This window comes from Trichogramma pretiosum, unplaced genomic scaffold (assembly GCF_000599845.2).
Source record: "Trichogramma pretiosum strain Unisexual culture from Peru unplaced genomic scaffold, Tpre_2.0 scaffold22, whole genome shotgun sequence".
NCBI lineage: Eukaryota > Metazoa > Arthropoda > Insecta > Hymenoptera > Trichogrammatidae > Trichogramma > Trichogramma pretiosum.
The window spans coordinates 754,056-770,952 of record NW_019640932.1 but is presented as its reverse complement, the minus strand read 5'-3'; the positions used below and the strand labels follow the sequence as shown (position 1 = coordinate 770,952).

Below are 16,897 nucleotides of genomic sequence, written 5' to 3'. Positions count from 1 at the left end.
ACTAAATTGAAATGCTATTTATTTTAATAAAATTGAAGAAACATATCGCAGAGCATATCTTTTATTATGACATAACCGTCTGTTTATTAATAATCTCTGCACTAAGTCGGGAACATTCGCAATGAACATATCAGTTGTTTTTCTTATTTGAAATGAGAGATCAGTAAACTTCTATCATATTCGGCTTACATGGTATATTTAATAAGAAATCTTTTCTCTCGATAAAATACTTATATGTTATAACGCTGTTTCATTCTTCCGAGTACAGAAAAAAAATTTAAATAAAATGTGGAAGAATTAAAGTTTTCAGATTTTGTAATTTTATTAATTTTAGACTATGAATGAACTTGAAAAATGATTTTTTTTCTTTTAAATCCCTCGTGTAAATTTATTTAGTAAAAAAATCCGATAACAGCTCTTGATGAAATGTTGTGTCCTGTTTAAATAGTAAGACATTTGGCAGCGTCATGTATCATTTGACAACTTATCACTGTGGGATAATAATCACAGTCCCAGCCACAAAATAATTTTCATCCACGTGGTAGTATATAAGCCGAATGCTTTGTCGAGGAAAGTGTTGTTTTATCTGAGCTTCGCTCACAGAAGAGTCAAGATTGCACTGCAGTACCACCGAGAGGGTTATCGCTCGATATATAAGCGGTTGCGCTTACAACTTTTCGAGTGTTTTGTATAAAAGCGGCCAAAAAGATTGATTGCTTGGCAGTATGTCCCGTAACATGGCTGTAATCGCCGTGTTCGGGCTTGTTGGTGGTAAGTTGAATTTGTATCGAGCCATTTAAAAACAGATTAAAATTATACATTTACCGAGGGTCATTTATGAAAATTCTGGTTCACCGTATTTTTGTATCAAAAACGTAAGTTTAAGTAAAATTTTTACCTTCAAACAACAATAACTAATATCGAGTATTTCTTTAAAAATCACTTATTTGATATTAACAATACAATTACATGATATAATTCATTTCTTAGGTGTTAATTGTTGTCTAATTTTTTATTTCTTTAATAATATATTTAATAATTTTTAATACGATTTTTAAAAAATGTTGGGATCTAAGATAAATTTCATATTTGTAAAAATAATACTGGGTAAGTATTACTTGCTTAAAAAATGATTACACAATTAACGTCTCGTATATTTAATTAATTTCACATATTTATAAAATGATAAAAAGAGTAAGTCAAATGTTAACATATTTTCACGATCCGCTGGTACTTTTTTCAGTTATCATATCGTACTTGACCATTGAAGCCAATTGTTATCCGTATTTAAATAATTCTACGCGGACACTCATAAAGAATCAAGGTACTGAAAAATGTTCGCCTCTTTATTTTTTCATTATAAATAATCGAATGAAAAATTTTAGTCTCAGATTCGGCTTACATTTACAAATACTCAACGGTAGTATTAGTTGGTCAAAATGAACCGAAAGAATTTGCGTCAAAATTGTACCTGCAAGGAAAACTCGTCATTAAACCTCAGGCAAATCACGATTCAAAAACAGACTGGTACATCAAATTTCAAGACGTAGAACATACTATACATAATGGCCTAAACAATAATGGTATTGATGAGAGCGAGTATAGAATACTAGAAAATCATCTTAAAGAATTCGAAACCCCTTTTTTATTGATAATTAATTCAGATGTAAGCATTGAAATTTTTCTGAAACTATACATTATCTTTGCAGCAATAAAATTGTACGTAAAATATCCCTTTCATTTTTCCAGACGAGTGGATTTAAAATTCAACAACACGAATCATTATGGTCCAGGAACATGAAAAAAGCCATATTATCGTTGATGAATTTCGATGTCGATTTAACAAATTTGAATACTAGGAAATTACAGGTAGGTAACGACTGACGGGAACGAATAGATTGTTAATTTTATTTAATGTTCTCTTTGGTTGTTACCACTAGAATACCATTTACGGGGATTGCGAAATCAACTACAGTTTTAAGGAAGTGACGAGCACTAAGATGTTCTTAAGGGCGGTTTATGAACCAAGAAAATGCAGTAAATACGTTCAACATGTCACCAGCGATGAGAGAAGTACTAGTTGCCACGTAAAAAAAGAGGTAACAATTAATAAAGTTTAGCAAAAAATGAATTACAATAAATTTATTTGTTTTCAGGAAGATTTGATGACATCTGTAGAAAATCTTTATGAATTGAATATTAATTTGAACGAAATACCTAATTTACCCTTATTACTGAAAAAAATCACTTCCCATGAAAAAGCGGCTTATCTGCCGTGGTTACACCGAAGTTCAGGAGTTCAATACGTTGATATCAAGTGTGTGTCGCTATAACATAATTCCGATTGAACTTAGGAAATCGCAATTATTTTTATCATTATTGTTATTATTTCAGACAAACGGTTGAATTTGAAATGTTAGCTAATGCATCAGAAGTAAACTTACCCCAGATAGATTTCGAAAAAGTACCAATTATGTCAGATTTGTCATTTGAAAGTACTGAAAATTTGGATTTCATGCTGATAAGTAAAAATTTAACACAATCAGATTTTGTTCAAAAAGTTCAAGATTATTTGTCAATGATGGCAAATTACTTAAAGAATAATCATTTTGAAGTGAACAACTATCCGCATAAAAATTTACTGAAAAAATTGACACAGACGATGCGATACTTGAACACTGAATCAATCGAAGCGATTTTTCAAGACGTACAAAAAAAAGTCGAAAAGTTTGTATTTAACTAATAATTACATTCGTTAATCATTCGTGAGATTAAAAATTATATTTTTTAGGGATGCTTTGTATGAAAAAATTAGGGAAATATTTGTGAAATTAATACCGCACATTGGTACTGAAGCTAGTTGGGATTTCACATATAAATTGACCAACAATTTAATAAATGCACCTACAATAGACGAAGTAACAAAGTTGGACATGATTTCTAAGCTACCAATGTACGTAATCAACCCAACAGAGGAATTCGCTAAAAAAATGATTCGCTTCAGATTAACAAAGACAGGAGTGTTGTGTTATTCAATTTTACTCAATAAAGTTTATAAAAATGTCAAACAGTCCTCAGTTCCAACATTTTTAAAGGAACAACTTGATTTCTTCAACTCAGCAGTTTCAAGTACGTTAAATTTAGTTTAAAAAACATTTTTAATAGCTTGAAACCCAAATAAGTAATTAGAATTTATTTTGTAGGTGAAATAACGTATCAAGCAAAAATATTGTATATAATGGCTATGAGAAATGTAGAGGTTGGCAATATTTACAATTACCTAGCTCCAATGGTGCGTGGAAATTATGAATTTGAAATAAACGTCGACATTCCAAAAACTGATAAATTTCGAATAGCGGCAATGTGGGCTGTCGCTAAATCTATCAGTAATGACAGAGATTTGACCTATAAATTGTTCTGGCCAATTTTGTCAAACTCTTCCGAATCATTGTCGATGCGAATTACAGCTTATGAGCAATTAGTGTCCAAAAATCCAATTTTGGACATTAACTTACTTATGAGCGTACATTGGTTGATGGACAAAGAGCGAGATGAACATATGTTCAATTATCACTATACATCGTTGAAAAATATGGCTGAATGGAAAGATCCTTGCAAATTTGATGTGTCTGAGCTCGCGAGAAAAGTTTTCCGTTTAATGAAGCCACGTAAGTCAATGAGTAAATCCTTGTCTGGTGTCAATATTCTAGATTATTACGATGATAAATATGGATATGGAATGTCTTTAAAGTTTGGCGTGGAAATAGATGAGAATACCGGTACACCGGAAATGGGTTTCTTCGAAGTAATTGATTCTGTTGCGAGGAAATCGAAGATGAAATCAAGTGTTGGTATTTCGAATTCATATACGTACTTCATACGAAAGCTTTTCCAAGTCAAATAAACGTAAAATCTTTTTTATTTTTAGTATTATTGGAATGTTAACGGCATAAATCTATACACCGTTAACAAATTCTTCAAAAAAATGATGCAAATAGAGACATCTGAAGTTATACCCGAACAAAGTTTACTTGAGATAACAAACGAAGAAGTAAAAAATTTGATTCGTCAAACACAAGGTTACAAGCTTCTAGATAAAAATATGCACGTAGAACTATGGACAATGAAAAAGGGATATGTAACGCAAGTCGATGTCTTTTTTGACAGTTCATTGACAGGTTTGGTACAGCGTTTATACGATGATTACAAAACAACCAATTTGATGGATATTGGGGATAAATTAGGGTTCAACCGGTTATACGACATAGACTATTTGAACAATTATAGAATGGTGGTACCTACATCAGCTGGTTTACCAGCGATTTTTTATAACGAAGCAGCTCAGTTGTTCAACATCAAATTGAAACCAGATTTACAGCTATATAAAACGGTTGTAACCGTCAAATTAGAGTTCGAGGCTCGATACTTTTATCATAGTTCATATGAAATGAAAGTCTACAATCCTTTTGCTGAAGTAACGCATTCCGTAGAAAGATGTGCCAGTACAGATATAGTTCTGCCATTAGACATGACCGTGGGATTTAACTTGGAAACTAGGAATTTAAAAATAGTTCTGCCTCGAATGCCTTTGACTAAATTATCAACGACCGGTTTGAAAATCCATGCGTCTGACATGGTTACAATCGGCGAGGATTACAAGAATGTCCTGAAAACGTACTGCTCAGCTTGCAAACATAACATACCCGTCAAATTAACACCTGAGAATGTACAAAATCATGTTAGCGCGTATCATTCATTGGATACTGGTTTAGAATACGCATTTGTAGTTTTTGATTGTGATTATAATCGAAAGCATATGCTGCAAGAGGAGTTGAGTAGAGTTCTGAATACACCATTAAATGATGCGTAAGTATAAATTTAATCATACGCCCTCACACGCAGCTTTGACTGATTTAAATATTTCAGTAATGATGATTTGTGGCCAAAATTTGCTTTGATGATGCAGCATGCTCTGTTTAATAACATAAACGTACTTTACACCACTACTTGTGGCATCATTCTTAAGGCGTCACCTTCTAATAAGTATCCAACCGCTACGGTATGTACACATCATTACATATTACATTATACACAAGCAAATATTCTAATTTTTTTTGAGTTGTAATAATAGGTTGAATTTAATTGGAGATTAAATGCAGAACAGCTTGCAGATGATAATGTCCACGTAGTAATACGAGGAACAGTTGAAACAAAAGCCGTAGATACTAATATTACCACGCGTTTCTGGAACGTAGATACAGAGTTGGAGATCACTCAATTTCATAGTAATTACAAACTTAGCTTGACTCCAGGACACGATGATTTTAAAGTATTTTAATCTTAATGCAGATATCTGTTTATTAGCATGATAACATTGTATTAACTGATCATTTTTACAATAGGTTTGCTTTGAAGCTCATAAAGAATATCCTAATTTCGTTGAAACCCTAAAGCATGAAACATTAACTAAACTATTTTTGACATTGGGACAGTCAAAATCAAATGATTGTGTTGACGGGGAAACATTAATCAAAGTCACAGCTCGTGGTGAACTTCTAGATGATCAAATAAAACAAATTAAGGAAAACATAAAGCCAAATTCATGTTTTAGCAATACTGGAAATCCCCTTGATTTGAATATTAATGAACGATTTGACTGGAACTGCTTATATGAAGCAGTCAAATTGACAACAATGAGGAAGTATACTTATGACATACAGTATCAAAAGGTTAGAATAGTTATTAAGGATCGTGTGTTTAAAAAATACTTATTTTTATTTATTTTTAGATTCCCTCTTGGATTCAAATGAAACTATTAGTCCTTGATGATTTTTTGCGTTTTGAAGCTTATCCTCATATACATTACAATATTAACCATACAGAACCAGGTCACATGAAAGCATTGGTCACATATTCCGACGATTATCTAATGAAAATCTCATTGACGAATCCATCTTATACTCTGGAGCTATACGATTTAGAGTACGGCCCAGAAAATGGTGCCGATAATAATTTGATCTTAGATAATACTGCGTTCAGCAATAATTTTTTAATGGATTTTTACAAAGGAGATATAAGTAAATATTGATATAATAATGAAAAAAAGTTTATTCACGTTCACTGAAAAAATGGTGTGATTTTTTAGGACCGTGCATTGCTCATGCTGATGATGTCATTACAGATTTGAATCAAACGATTCCTATAGATTTTAAAGAATGGACATTGATGTCAGGGGATTATGGTCTCATGACTTATGCTATATTTGTCAAAGCAGTAAGTACCGATAAGGTAGCAGTGAAAATTTTCGCTGGCATGTACGTCTTAGAAGTTCAGCCAACGGCATCTAAACCAATCGTTACAATAAATGGTGTGATAGTTGACGACTATGAAAAAAGTGTACTATCGCCAAATATTAATAAAAAATACTTCAAGTAAGTGAATGCATTTTGAATAAAACGCTTTTTAAAATTTTATATCATATTTCATGATGTATTTTTTACTTTAAATCAAATACTATAATACGTAACATTAATTTCCATTTTCAGGATTTCAATGTTCAATCAGTTACTTGTCATAGAAACAGAAAAATATTCACAAGTTAAAGTTTATTATACTCCAAATAATGTTATTGTACTTCCTCATTTAACATCAGTAAAAACAATTGATGGTATTTGTGGACACATGGGCAGCAGAACATTTACACAAGATATCCCATTAATTTATAAGAGTTCAAGTTAAATTTAAATAAACTGAATCATTTTTGTTGAAAAAATTATTCAAGGAGATAGATTATGAACGAATAAAATTGAGTTTTTCTAAAAATTGATCGAGTGTTTAATTTTTCATTCATTCTGCCAGGGATCCTCAGAATTGTAAGCACTTTTGGTATGTTGTAGTACATGATGAATAGCCCAAAAGCCAAGGTTCAAGAATCTGACATCGCTCGTGAGCACCGCAAATCATATACGTTTAAAATATAAACTGTAACATATCAAATTAATCACTCGGCATTTTGCAACAGACGTTCGTGCTAGTTCTAAAAATTACGAGCTGAAGATGAAAAATGTTTTTTTTATTTCATTTTTCAAAAAATTCTGTTGTTTATTTTTTTGTTTGTTTCTGAGTCTAATATTTTTAAATTTGCACGTGTTAAGTTTTAATGTAATAACAGAAACATTATTGAATTGTATATTAGTATTTACTTAATATTTATATCCAGAAAATAAAATACGACCTTTTTTCCGTTTCGCTTCTTTTGCAAGGCTTGATTAATTTTGTATGAGAATTTGTGTGATTCGCAAATAAATTGTGTATTTTTTTATTCGTTATTACACTTCGGTAGTGAATGAATTTTAAAATTTTGAAATGAAATTGTTCAAGACACTTCATAAAAATCTTCGCCTTACTGTTATCTAGGCATCCATATAGCATTTTAGAAAAAAATTTCATTGAAATTTCCAAGTATATTAAAAATTATTAATTTTTCTGTAATTAACCTAATGTAGATAAAATGCAAAAAATTTGGCATCTTAGTATTAAATTTTTCTGCATTCTTCAATAACTATACAATTTAAGATTTGGGTAGTTTTAATGTTAATAGAAAAATCATCTAGATTTTAAAAAGTATTAAGAATAACCTGTAATAATTTTAATAATTTTAATATTTTCATTAACTTTTTTTTGTTTGCTCTAACTGACTTTTCATTGAACCCGTTATTGTTGATTTAATCTTGAGAATGAACGAGGAAGCTTTGTTCTTCTTCCGGTGACGTAACTTGATACCATTCAAGTCTACGATGTTGCAGATTGCCGTCAGTAGTGTAATACCCTTCGGAGGTTGCTATTTAGTGCCCATAAATTGTAGGATGCATTTTAAATTACAATTTAAGTATAGTAAGATAGATTTCAGAATTATTATTTAAAAAGTATTAATTATTTAAAAAAATTAAATATATTTATGTATACTTTTAGTATTAATCTCCTTTTTATCAGTAGTATGCATTAAAGAAAGTAAGTTTGATCAAAAACTCTATTGCATTTAATATAAAAATAAAAATAGCTTTTAAAACATTTAAAAATTTCACTTAGCTTCATCATTAAAAGGTCATTATGAAAATACACATGTTTATGAATACTCGGCTGAAATAAGTACAGAGATTCAGAATTCAATTACTTTTACATCTAAATTTTTAATCAAAGGATTAATAAATATTAAACGAAAATTAAATGAAACAACGACATTGAAAAATGTCTACCTCATAGCTCTAACGAATTTAACACATGATTCATATTATGGACGTGATTATTTTAGAATCAATAAATTTCAATTGATACCTGAGGATACTAAAGAGTTAGAATTACCTTTTTTAGCAATTTATGATGAAAATGGGAAAGTATGTAGATGAAAAGCTTTACTTATGATAACTTGAGTTATATTCTATATTTTTTTCATAGTTTAATTCCATACAAAGTCGTCACAGTGAAAAATATGAACCAAAATGGTCCATTGATGTTAAAACATCGATTGCAATGCTATTCCAATTTGACTGGCCAAAAACTCTGTTATCAAGTAACAATAAAAACAGTGATAAAGTTTTTGTCTCTGAGGTATGACAGAAATATACTAACAATAACAATAACAATAACAATAACAATATTTCAATATATTTATCTATAGTACACCAATCAAGGAGACTGTCAAGTTGTATATAATGGTACCATGACACTGAAAGAAGAAAAAATATCTTTAGTAAAATCTTACAAACCAGAAGAATGCAAAAATTTCGTAAATACTTATGCCGGCTATTATCCTGAACGTAAAGATGCAGAAGAATATATAAAAGTAAGGACTATGGATTATTGTGTTACAGTCATTTTCAAAAACATTAATCACGCCGTTTCTTTTAAATTTCAATTAAGGGCCAAATAAATTCACAATTTGAAAGTATTTATGAATTAGAAATGATTAAAGATGAACCTTTTGTTAAAACGATTTTTTGTTATGAAAGTTATCAGTGGAACTCACATAATAAAAATGGCGGAAACATAGATATTACGAAAACTTTAATCAGGTACAAAGTAAATAACTTTAAATATTTTAGTATTACGTATTGATTTTTTATTAAATATCTCTACAGACAAACAGTATCTTTTAAAGAAATTAGTATGTCGGACAATATTTACAAATACAATACTTGGAATAAAAAAATTGATGATAAAACTCACGATAAAAAGGAAATTGATGAAGTAAAAGGTTTGTTACTAAAATCCACAAAAAGTTTTCAAGAAAATATATTGAAAAAAATTAAGCCTGAACGAAAACAACTATTAAACAATATTCACTCGGTATTGACTAATTTTAACTTTACTGATTTAAAAAATATTTATAGAGAAATACATGAAATGAAAGCAACAGAGAAAAATTTTATCAAGTTTGTACTATAATTTTATAGTTGAAACTGTTCTGTCATTCGTAATATAATACATTATGTTTCAATTATTTCTCAGGTTTATTTTTGAACAGATGATTCCTTACCTAGGTTCAAATTCGGGTGTTCTATTTATAAAAGAATTAGTTATTAATAAACAAGTATCAGATAAAGATGCTATAACGCTATTAAAAACAATGCCTTTATATTTACATTCAGTTTCGATTGAAACAATGACTAATTTATCTTCATTAATTAATTTGGATAATCAGCTGTCATTACAAGTTTATAAAAGTGCGGTTTTAAGTTATTCATATTTGATGACCAAATTGAGTTGGAAGGAGAGATTACAAAATGAGATTTTTGTAAGCCAATATATTCATAAACTCGGTCTTTGGATCAAGGGTGAAAAATAATTTTTATCCTTTTTTAGTTATGAAATAAAAAACCATAATACATTCAGTCCTTTTTTTTTGTAGATACTCAAAGTGCTTCTATGAAAGTCCTTTATATTTCGGCTCTGGCAAATACTCACCATTCCGGAATCGTCGAAATTCTCTTACCTTTCATAAATCGAGAAATAAATAACGAGCGTGTACGTTTAGCAGCAATCAATTCCTTAAGATATGTTATAAACAATACCAATATTGAAATATTTCATACATTTATGGAGATGCTCAGAGACGAAACAGAATCTTGGAAAATAAGATTTGCCGCCTATGATATTCTCATGGAAAATCATCAATGCCTTAATAAAGATGATTTAACACAAATAACACATATTATGATGCAAAGCGATAATATGAAGAATTATCATGTCTCAACCCTTCATACTTTCTTAAAATTAGAAATTGACACATTTGATGCTTTCAATTCTTCTAAAGCTAACATAAGATTTTATGATTTCCCAAAAGTTGACGTTGTGAATCTCAGTCCCATATATGATCGAATTGTCAAAATGTTTCTACCAGTAGGAAGTAATTCAAATTTATTGAAAATAAGATTTGTCAATACTCAAAATTTCGTCGATTTAGGCACAGTTGAAATCATTACTAAATATGAAAAAAAAATTATTCGAAAGCAAGGAGTAAGTTTTACATTAAAAAATCTTTTGTTATTAAAGATTTACGCATATATTTTTTATTTTCATTAATTTGAAATATTTTATTAATTTATAAAATTTATATATTCCGAATTTTCTAGGTGAGTTGGAACTTTGGATGTCCACCTTCTCTATATGACGACATTATTGGTGGAATTTCTTCCATTGATTCCTTATATAAGAAAATGAGTGGCATGTACATGGACGTATGGATCAATTCTCCTGATTGGATCAATACAGTATTGTCAGTAGATATAGATGAAAATGAGCAGAACAATATTAAATTTTTTTCTCTGGTGAAACTTTTTGAAGATGGTTCAATAAAATTTGGATTTGAAGATTATACTAAATTTTCAATACTTTCCTCTTTTGGCTTGCCAATAACTTTTGAGAGGAAATTCCCGTATATTCTTCATTCTAAATTTAATTTCGATTCCGCTATGGTTATTAATAAAATCAATTTCAATTTTGAAGGATCAAATAGATTACTTAAAGATGGATATTTAGGTACATTTATATTAAATCCAATAACGAAACTTTCTCATTGGATGAAAAAGATTGTATCACAAAATCATGTTGATACACTGATGTTCAATGCAAGCTTCAATTTATTTACAAATAAATTGAAAATAATTATTCCAAATAGAAATGTAACTAGTGGGTATACGCATTTCATATCATCAAACGTATCAATCATAGATGACAATAAACTAAATAATAGTTCATGTACTACCTGTGGTTCTACATTAACCATTGATAGTGTAAAGGAACTTAGAAATCTAATAATTTCAGATAAATATGATATCGTAGGATTACAGTTCACAGGCGCTGTACACAATTGTGATACAAATGGATTTAAACGATTTTCTGGAAGGTTTGTAAAATATATTTAAATAATTATTCAATATTTACTAGTTGATACATGCAAATAGTGGGCCATTTTTAGACGAGATTTAATATGAAAATTGGTTTATTAATTTTGTCCCTTAATATTTCGCAATTACCGCTGTTTGTAGCCGAACCGTGACGATAAACAGTACCATTCGAATCCATTTCATCACCTTACAAGTAGTGTACACTTTAATATTGTAATATTTGTCATTTTTTGCATACTATTTTACAGTATTTATAAATTATTCGTGGAGCCCTTGAATAGCTTGGGTATAAGTTCATGCGAAAAAATCGTGATCTTTGGATCGGACCTTAATGCTTCTATTTCTCAGGTCAGTTTGTTAAATTTTCAAAATATATTTACGCATAATTTCAACATTATTATAAAATCACAGTAGATACTTGAAGTGTAGCGTTCTCGTAAGATAAAAATTAAATTCATGTTCTGCATTTTTAGTTAGAGATTAATTTAGATTTCAAGATGGAAACTCTACAATATCAAAAAAAGCCATGGTATTTTTTAACAGGGAAAAATATAGATTTGAAATTAACTGGCCAAGCCCGAAAAACATTAGATAATCGACTAAACCATTTTTTTGAGTTTTTCTTCAGTCTGTCAGGCGAAGATTATCCATCATTTAGTAATAATTTAAAAATGTCAGAAAGATTGTCGGGAAAAGAAAGTACGAATGTAAGCATATGCTAACTTCTTAGTAAAATTTTATTGAAATTTTGTTATCGAAAGATTTTAAATTATAGATTTGTGTTGATGTGATTTATAATGCAGCTAATATAAGTGATACAACTATTCCGGATGACAAAACTGCATTAAGGCAAGATTATTGGGTGAATATTAGAAAAGGTACCTCTCTGAATGAAAGTTGCACAGAAAACACATTCAACATGAATATTAAGGTTATTGCTGATCGATCTAAGAAATTAAAGCATGAAATAACTAATAAAACTCGTAATAGCGAGTGTACGAAACAAAAAGAAAATGTACTATTTACATATCCAAACAATTCATTACCTCTCACATGGGAGTGCTTAGAAGAATTGACTATTAATACCACCATGAATAAGTATCAAATAGAAATCTTGAATTCAATAGAAAATAATTGGGTAAAATTAAATGCACATTTAGCATTTACTTGAGTAAAATAAATTAAAAATGTAATTGTATATATTTTTAGTTTTTCTCGCTCAATGAATTGATAAAATCAACTCTCAAAGATGTTTGGAAAGTTGAAGTGAAAAATTTACCATTAGCTCATACAAATTCAACTACACACATTTTATGTGAAGTGAATTTTGATATTTCGGAAGAGTTGCCAAAAGAAATGTACCAGCAACTATTACCCCTCGTAAATGGGTACTTTACGAGAAGTTTCGTAGCAAATTTAATACAAGAAAGAATTCGTAAGTATTTAGGGCTCGAAGGTAATTTCTCATGTACGGTTATTACTTAATATAATAGCTGTAAGAAAATCAAAAAAATGTTTTTTGCAGACTGGCATTTTTGTTTTTTCAGTATTTTATTGAATATTTATTAACAAACAGAGTACTAAATAAGCAATAATTCCAGTTAAAAAAATCTTTTTTGACTTCGTACAGCTACTATGTTGAATAAAAATATTATATAAGAATCAATTATGTGGTCCTGAGGACGTAGATTCTCGGACATCGAAAATCAACAATCGACCAATTGCCTCTTCGATTGCACACTACATCCCTCGGAACTGTAGTCACTGATTACAATTCAAGTGCAATCAAAGAATCGGCTAATCGATTGTTGATTTCGATGTCTGAGAATCTACGTCCACGGGGCACCTTTGAACCCTTAAATGATTTTACTAGATTGATCAATGAAAAGTATGAAAATTACTAGAGTTATGATTGCAGATATAATAAATGTTTTTCCAACTATTATTAAGACCAATAAAAATGAAGAAGTTCAAGTTGATTTAAATCATTGGAAAATAGTCGACTATAGTGATAATAAAGATAATGCGTATAAAATTTCTGTTAAATTGGAAGAAAATGACAAAATAGTCGTTGAAATTCAACATGAAGGATTTGAAATAGCAATTAAACCTCGAAAAATAAGGTTTGTAGTGTTTGATTCAAAGTTAAAGGAATATGATAGTTTATTGAGACTTATTGTTGAAAACCTACAGCAACTCTACGGATGGTAGGTATGAACCCGAAATTTTGTTGGATGGAAATATTGTTAATGATTTTACGGACAGAATTTTCATCGACACTGAAACTTCTTTAGAAGAAGAAGAAAATTTAATAAGGTAATTTAATATTTCATCTTAGTAGTGAATCTATTAATTATTATTTATTTATTTTCAGTTTGATCAAATATGACCAATATATTTTGTTGAGACCTACAATGATAAAACTATCTATTTTTTACTCAACTGAAAGTGTGACAATAATGCATTCTCATTATGTATAAAGAATTGAAATATAAGACCATCTATTTATCAGATTTATAAGCAAAACACTAAACCAATGAATATCCTAAAGTTATATGAAACAAATTTATATTATTTATCATGCTGTAACATTTTGTGATCATTTCAATAATTTTATAAATAAAATTTTTCACTTTTATCAAAAATCAAACAATGATTGATATGAATTAACTGGAAAATATGTTGCATCATACGAAATTATTAAATTTACTTTTTTTATTTACATTGTTGACAATCAGCTACTGGAGTGGAAATTTTTTTTATAACTTTCGAAAAAAATGCTATGTAAGATGTAATGAGATTGTAGATTTTTCATCCTAATTAACTTTCAAACAAAAAATGTTTACCTTCAACAAAACTTCTTATAGTAATATAAAATTAATCATCACTCGACGATCAATTTGAAATATCTGCGAAACTAAAACGGACTAACATATCTCGCGTATTTGGTCATGAAAGCTTACATCATTTTCATCGATTGCTCAAATTAATTTTTATGAAAATTCCAATGCACTGAACTCAAGTAAAGATTACTGGACCATTTTTTTAATATGTGAATTGGTATAAACAAAAAAACATTTTTCAATTTCCAAAAAGTATTGCACTGTTGTAACTCGATAAAGAGAAAGTTCTTTGAATTTCTGAAAAATGAAAAATATTATGAATAAATCGGTACAAACTTTTTTCGAAATGTTGATACTGCCACAAATATTATTTGAGACAAATTAAAAAGTCTCGTTCGTATTTATTGAATTTTTACCAATTCAATCAATTTAAAAATTATTTTGTATAAATTTAATAAATTTTCTTTGCGATGCCATATCGCCTCCGTGGCGCAATTGGCTAGCGCGTTCGGCTGTTAACCGAAAGGTTGGTGGTTCGAGCCCACCCGGGGGCGTTTTTTTTTGTATCAATTATATTGTTTTATAACAAATCTCTTGAGAAAAATTTTACCCTAATTAAAAAAATAATTTTTTAGCGTTTCATTTTTATTTATTTTTATAACAGAAATCATGAACAGAAAACTTTGCTTAGGCACAAAATCCTCGTCGCCTATGTATAATAGTAATTAAATTATTTTTTGTGTGAAAAACAATATTAATTATTTTTTATAACTTTAGTGATAATTATAAAATTACCTATTTTATGTTACCAATAAAAAAATATTTTATAATAAATTATAATGTTAAAAAATGTTTTTGAAACTGAGCGCCACGTGTGAGCCCTCCATCTATTGGCATTTACGATCACTTGGTGCTGTTTGCGCACGCGATTGCATTTGCGGTGTCGGTATCACTGACGAATCGCGAAACACGTCTTCAAAAAAAAAACGAGTAAAGTGCTGAACTCTTAGAAACCGCGTGTTATGTAAGACCATTTTTCATTAAATTTAGAAAAACAATACATATTAATAATTGTTATATTTTTCTACGGTTATTGACTTTTTAAAATGGAATAGCACTAAATATTTCTTAAGTAATTAAAACATTTGCACTCGTCTTTCATCATTCACTGCAATCATACCGGTGATTTATACTTTCGTAATATTTGTAATTTAATGAAATGCGATTCATTCATAACTAGTATTGATTACTGCTTATTAGGAAACTTCATTTTTTGTATACCAGCGTTAGTGAAAGTTGTCTCGTTTGTGCACAAATGAATTTAGTGATTCTTCCTAGCTGCAAAACACGCGTTTTTTGAAGGTTAAATGTTGCGAGTGCAAGTATCTCTCAATTAGAAATTTAGACGTTTAGGAGCAATAAAATTTAACGACATTTTTTTCAATTATAACTAGTTTTTTATGATATTTCAGATAATAATTGGAGAAAATGGTATCAACTCATTTCTTCAACAGAATTGGTCAACTAGGCCTAGGACTGGCACTCGCTGGAGGTGTTGTCAATTCAGCACTTTACAATGGTTAGCACATGATCATACATTCATTTTTATCAAATTTTTTTATAATGACACATTAGTTCAAAATGATAATTTGAAAATCACCTGTATTTTCAGTTGATGGTGGGCACAGAGCTGTTATTTTTGATAGGTTTGTGGGAGTAAAAAATACAGTTACTGGAGAGGGTACGCATTTTTTCATTCCATGGATTCAAAAGCCCATTATATTTGATGTCCGATCCAGACCAAGAAATGTACCAGTTGTAACTGGAAGTAAAGACTTACAGAATGTTAACATTACATTACGTATATTGTTTAGACCTGTACCCGAATCATTACCAAAAATTTATACTATTCTTGGAGTTGATTATGATGAAAGAGTATTGCCTTCCATCACAACTGAAGTTTTAAAAGCTGTAGTTGCGCAATTTGATGCTGGTGAATTAATTACTCAGCGAGAACTTGTATCTCAAAAAGTCAGCGAAGACTTGGTTGAGAGAGCTTCTCAGTTTGGTGTTATTCTAGATGACATTTCTATTGTAAGTAAATCATTTTTTAAAAGTTTTCTTGAGAAAGAAAATGCAAAAACTAATCTTGCTTTGTATTGGACACTTTTAGACTCATCTAACATTTGGAAAAGAGTTCACCCAAGCTGTTGAATTGAAACAAGTTGCACAACAAGAGGCAGAAAAAGCAAGATTTTTAGTAGAAAAAGCTGAGCAGCAGAAAAAAGCAGCTGTTATCAGTGCTGAGGGAGATGCACAAGCTGCCACTTTATTGGCAAAATCTCTTGGTGAATCTGGCGATGGTCTGGTTGAATTAAGAAGAATTGAAGCAGCAGAAGACATTGCCTTCCAATTGGGAAGATCACGCCAAGTTGTCTATCTGCCTTCTGGTCAAAATACTTTGCTCAGTTTGCCACAGTAAAGAAGAAATTGTGTAAACAATAGTGTAAAAACATGAGCATTTTGTAATTTAATTAAGATATTTTATTCATGGTTATTGACTTTCAGTACGACACAGAGAAATAGTCTAGAGTTTCAATAAACATAATTCTACAGTATAGATGCTTAATAACAAAAATTCATTCTTGT

At 29.7% G+C, this 16,897-nt stretch overlaps 3 protein-coding genes and 1 non-coding gene across 8 annotated transcripts; all 4 read left to right on the top strand.

The window, feature by feature from the left end:
• Positions 1–598: 598 nt before the first annotated feature.
• On the top strand, positions 599–6,822 carry LOC106648812. Its single transcript, XM_014365916.2, has 16 exons — positions 599–771; positions 1,244–1,324; positions 1,386–1,666; positions 1,750–1,869; positions 1,941–2,099; positions 2,157–2,317; positions 2,395–2,727; positions 2,792–3,129; positions 3,204–3,847; positions 3,929–4,866; positions 4,927–5,059; positions 5,132–5,329; positions 5,403–5,729; positions 5,789–6,077; positions 6,146–6,431; positions 6,546–6,822. The coding sequence occupies exons 1-16, from the start codon at positions 726–728 to the stop codon at positions 6,736–6,738; spliced, it is 4,527 nt and encodes a 1,508-aa protein (XP_014221402.1). The 5' UTR covers positions 599–725; the 3' UTR covers positions 6,739–6,822.
• A 1,019-nt stretch (positions 6,823–7,841) lies between these two features.
• Positions 7,842–13,933, top strand: LOC106648732. Of its 4 annotated transcripts, XM_023457727.1 has the most exons (17): positions 7,842–7,893; positions 7,972–8,010; positions 8,089–8,393; positions 8,455–8,607; positions 8,678–8,842; positions 8,920–9,071; positions 9,138–9,431; positions 9,508–9,833; positions 9,908–10,515; positions 10,632–11,404; positions 11,654–11,753; positions 11,879–12,112; positions 12,181–12,543; positions 12,615–12,840; positions 13,324–13,528; positions 13,599–13,721; positions 13,780–13,933. In XM_023457727.1, the coding sequence occupies exons 1-17, from the start codon at positions 7,866–7,868 to the stop codon at positions 13,883–13,885; spliced, it is 4,200 nt and encodes a 1,399-aa protein (XP_023313495.1). In that variant the 5' UTR covers positions 7,842–7,865; the 3' UTR covers positions 13,886–13,933. The 4 variants fall into 4 exon arrangements, with proteins under 4 accessions (XP_023313495.1, XP_023313498.1, XP_023313497.1 ...); XM_023457730.1 differs by lacking the exon at positions 8,089–8,393 and having other exon boundaries at positions 7,872–7,893; XM_023457729.1 differs by lacking the exon at positions 7,972–8,010 and having other exon boundaries at positions 7,878–7,893; positions 8,312–8,393.
• A 795-nt stretch (positions 13,934–14,728) lies between these two features.
• On the top strand, positions 14,729–14,802 carry Trnan-guu. Its single transcript has one exon. It is a non-coding gene; the product is annotated as a tRNA-Asn (tRNA).
• A 387-nt stretch (positions 14,803–15,189) lies between these two features.
• Positions 15,190–16,866, top strand: LOC106648846 (protein l(2)37Cc). Of its 2 annotated transcripts, XM_014365974.2 has the most exons (5): positions 15,309–15,430; positions 15,509–15,626; positions 15,721–15,827; positions 15,921–16,342; positions 16,422–16,866. In XM_014365974.2, exons 3-5 carry the CDS (start codon positions 15,737–15,739, stop codon positions 16,728–16,730), a joined length of 822 nt encoding a protein of 273 aa, XP_014221460.1. In that variant the 5' UTR covers positions 15,309–15,430; positions 15,509–15,626; positions 15,721–15,736; the 3' UTR covers positions 16,731–16,866. The 2 variants fall into 2 exon arrangements, with proteins under 2 accessions (XP_014221458.1, XP_014221460.1); XM_014365972.1 differs by lacking the exons at positions 15,309–15,430; positions 15,509–15,626 and adding an exon at positions 15,190–15,272.
• Positions 16,867–16,897: the final 31 nt, after the last annotated feature.